The sequence below is a fragment of the Galeopterus variegatus genome, unplaced genomic scaffold (assembly GCF_000696425.1).
Source record: "Galeopterus variegatus unplaced genomic scaffold, G_variegatus-3.0.2 Scaffold6126, whole genome shotgun sequence".
Taxonomy (NCBI): Eukaryota; Metazoa; Chordata; class Mammalia; order Dermoptera; family Cynocephalidae; genus Galeopterus; species Galeopterus variegatus.
This window is the reverse complement of record NW_007732237.1, coordinates 93,717-97,160: the sequence shown is the minus strand read 5'-3', so window position 1 is coordinate 97,160 and position 3,444 is coordinate 93,717. Positions and strand designations below refer to the sequence as shown.

The 3,444-nt window shown below is 45.0% G+C and overlaps 1 protein-coding gene across 1 annotated transcript in view; it reads left to right on the top strand.

The window, feature by feature from the left end:
* Nucleotides 1–260: 260 nt before the first annotated feature.
* Nucleotides 261–3,444, top strand: part of LOC103605862 (nance-Horan syndrome protein-like) — a 68,511-nt gene continuing 65,327 nt past the window's right edge. Inside the window, 2 exon segments of the mRNA XM_008590469.1 lie at nucleotides 261–413; nucleotides 1,665–1,789. Of these exon segments, the coding sequence (XP_008588691.1) occupies nucleotides 261–413; nucleotides 1,665–1,789 (278 nt within the window).

Genomic DNA, 3,444 nt, shown 5'->3' with positions numbered 1-3,444 from the left:
GAGTATCTGTTGGGTCTACATTCGCATTTGATAAACAAACTTCTACACCGATTTAGTATTAGGTACTACAAAGAAATCCGGAAGGGCGAGTGCATCAGTGTGGGTCTGATACGAGGCAAGAACCAACCTCATTTGAACAGGGAAAGTTTAATGTAGAGAAGGGATTGAGCGAGGGCACAATTACCTTTGTAGTTCATGAATATTCTTCATAGATTAATAAATAAATAATGATAAAAATCAAAAGAGGATTTTGAGCTGAGATGGAGAGTCGAAGCCTCGTGAATAAGAGAAAAGTCATCGTGGTGAAGTACTGCTGGAGCTTGCTGGAAACATGCCCTCTAGAACTTTTCAGAAATGTGCCCTCTAGGGTGCAGGGGAAAGCTGCGCTGTGCAACAGCCTGACCAGAGAGCTCGTACGCACCAGGAGACAAAACCATTTCCTCCTACAATCTCTGTCCATTACCTTCTACTGACAGAGGCTTAAATTGTGCCACCAGCGAGGGAAAAGTATTTAAAGGGCCCATATCCATTTTCACAGAGCTGGCAAAAGGGTGAGTAGGTGGTGAGCAGAGGTAATAAAATACGTCCACAACCAGCACAGTGCATCCATTCCAGTCCTCAGCTTCTCCGTGTATCCTCCTGCGCACATTTACACTCCTACATGGCAGCAAAGCAACTCCGATTCTACGTTTCCTTCTTACAAGAAAAGAAATTCTTACTGTCGACCCGAACAAGGAGACGCGAAATCTGGAGAATCACTGGATAAGTGACACGCTGACGGAATGGAACAGAAATTCCAGGGGCTGTGCTGGGTGCTTTTCATTTTATAATGTTTCACTCTGGGTACATTGGGAGCGATGTGCTGTTCAAACATAAGTAAGACACAGTGCTGCTCTCCAGGAACTTAGAAGGAAAGGGGCACGTTGACAAGGATTTCCAGTATCAGGCAACGTAATGAACGTGCTACAAGGGAGGTGAAGGTAAGGCGGGATCCTAGAGGAGGGACTTATTCTTGCCAGGGGGCTATACAGGAAAGTGTCCTGGTGGGGGTATTATTAGAACAGATGCAGTACTGCAACAGGCTGTGAAGGATGTTAAGAATTTCCAGATGGAATTGAGCCAGAGGTAGAATGACATCGGGGGTATGAGCATGTGCGATGGGTGCTGATACGAGGGTTCAAATGATAAGGCTGCTACAAAGCTTCTGGCTTTGAGCACTTTAACCTCTCTGAGCCTCAGTTTTCTCCCCTTTAAAATGGGCTACTGATTACCAACTTCTTACGGGATAGGGGACCCGCTAAGGACAGACATATTAATAGCTTGTGTTGATCACTCTATAGATCATAAGTTTTTACTTTACGGAAGGAGGAAGCACATGGCTGTTTGGAAAATGGCAAGCAGACATAGCGATGTAGCTGAAGAACAGGACCTCGTGGTGGACTTATTAAATGTTGGGTTGTTTTCGGATTTGTTCCCAAAGGTGGCGTTGCACGTGAGTGAGTACGCAACCCTGAAAACTTTAGAAAGTCTGAACTCAATTCTCTTACGTTACATACTTTTTGAAGAGCATTTGGGGAAGAGCAAAATTGCCCTGTTGGCCCCCGGTTCATTTAAATACCTATTTATGCTTTTGCAAATGTGCACTAAACAAACGAAAACGGTAGAAAGTGGGGAGGCAAGGCGCCCATCTTGGCGTCACCCCAGGCGCCCACAGAGGGGCGCTCGTGTGCCGGGCGCTACTGCGCAGCCGAGTCTGCACTTTGCAGCCTCGAATTCCAGCAGCGCAGCGGTAGGGTGCACTGGGTGGTCCCCACAGCCTGAACTGGGACGGCAGCAAGTCCCTGTGAATGTGAGATTTTTCCGTCTGTTTATTTTAAATTAATGTTATTTTAACTGACAAATCATAACTATATACATTTAAGGGGCACAATGGGATATTTTGATATATGTATATAATGTGGTTTGATTATATCAAGCTTTTGAAAGAAGGATAGCAGAAAAGTGCAGTTTCTTCTTTTCTTTCGGTGTGGGGGGCTTCTGTATTTTCTTTTTTCTTTCTCCTTCCCGACCACCCCCCCGTTTTTATTTCTGAATTGGCCATTTACTAGATGGGTGGTGCTGACTCTCTCTTCCGAGTTGATCAGTTTCTATCCTCTCTCTTCCTTGGTGCAGCCGGTCGAATGACCCAGTCTCTCAGATTTTTGGTTCTGAGAATTGACAGACCCGCGAATTGATTCCTTTAACGTCTTTTGAGATTGAGACGTAGATTGGTAGACTTTGATGGTAACAGCGTTTAGTCAAAGACATATAGTGGATCTTCGCTGTTTCATTGTAAATCCATACATGTGGAAGAAAATAAAGGTGTAGGCGTGTTGTGGAGAAGTCCCCGCGTCTAGATCCTGTGTTTTTCTTGAAGAGGGCTGATGCAAGAATCAGGAAATGCGTCAAAATTTTGGGAACCCAGTAAAGCTGGGCATCCCTTCCGTGCGAGCTCCAGGGCCCAGCCCGCCTGCTGAACAGGCCATCGATAGAAAATGCTCTAACTTAGGTCTGTAAGAGGTGGCTTCCCTCCCACCTCTATCCTGCTCTCCCGAGTTCGAACTGCCCTAGGTTTCATAACATGAGGTGGCAAACTGGTTTATTGTTTCAAATTAGCGACTTTCCCAACGGCTTTTCTGCTTGGTTTTCCCTAACGCAGGACACGTGCTAGATGCACTTCCCAAACTCAATTGTCTGCCCTGCAGCACGTGCTGGACGATGGGATACAACTTTGGCTGCATTACTGCCCATTTTAGAAACAGCACTGGGTGTCTCTAAAGTTTGGCACAACAATGAAAGGGATGCTTTTTAGAGCCCTGCCAGAAGATTCAGAAAGTGATTGGTCAGTGTACTAACATACAATATTTTATTTTATTTCATTTTACTTTATGGTTTTTTGGCTGTCCAGGTGTGGATTTGAAACCTTCACTTTGGTGTTGTAGCGCTGTTCTAACCAACCGAGCCACAGGTCAGCCCTCAGTTTTGTTTTTTGAAAAACCTGGAGTGGTCTGGCTGTTGTGACAAGTTGCTGTGTAATCCTGGATGTGGTCCTGGGATGAAAAATCCTCATCATTGTGAACCATGCCTTATCTGATAAATCGAAGACCAGGGAATGCTTTGCACCTTGGAAGCACGACTTTGAAAAAACTTCTCAATGTTATACTGCCTTTAAAAGTTTTTTTTTTTTTTTTTTTTTTTTTTTTTTTTTTTTTTTTTTTTTTTTGCCTTTTTGTCTTTTTACTGACTGGTAATGGGATCGCAACCCTCGGGGTTGTGCCAGCACCAAGCTCAGCCAGTGAGCGGAACCGGTCTCCAAATTTGATCCGAACCCTAGGCGTGAGCGCCATGTGCTCCCAATTGTTGCACTCTCCAGTGTGCCACCGGGCTGGCCCCTGCCTTTAAATT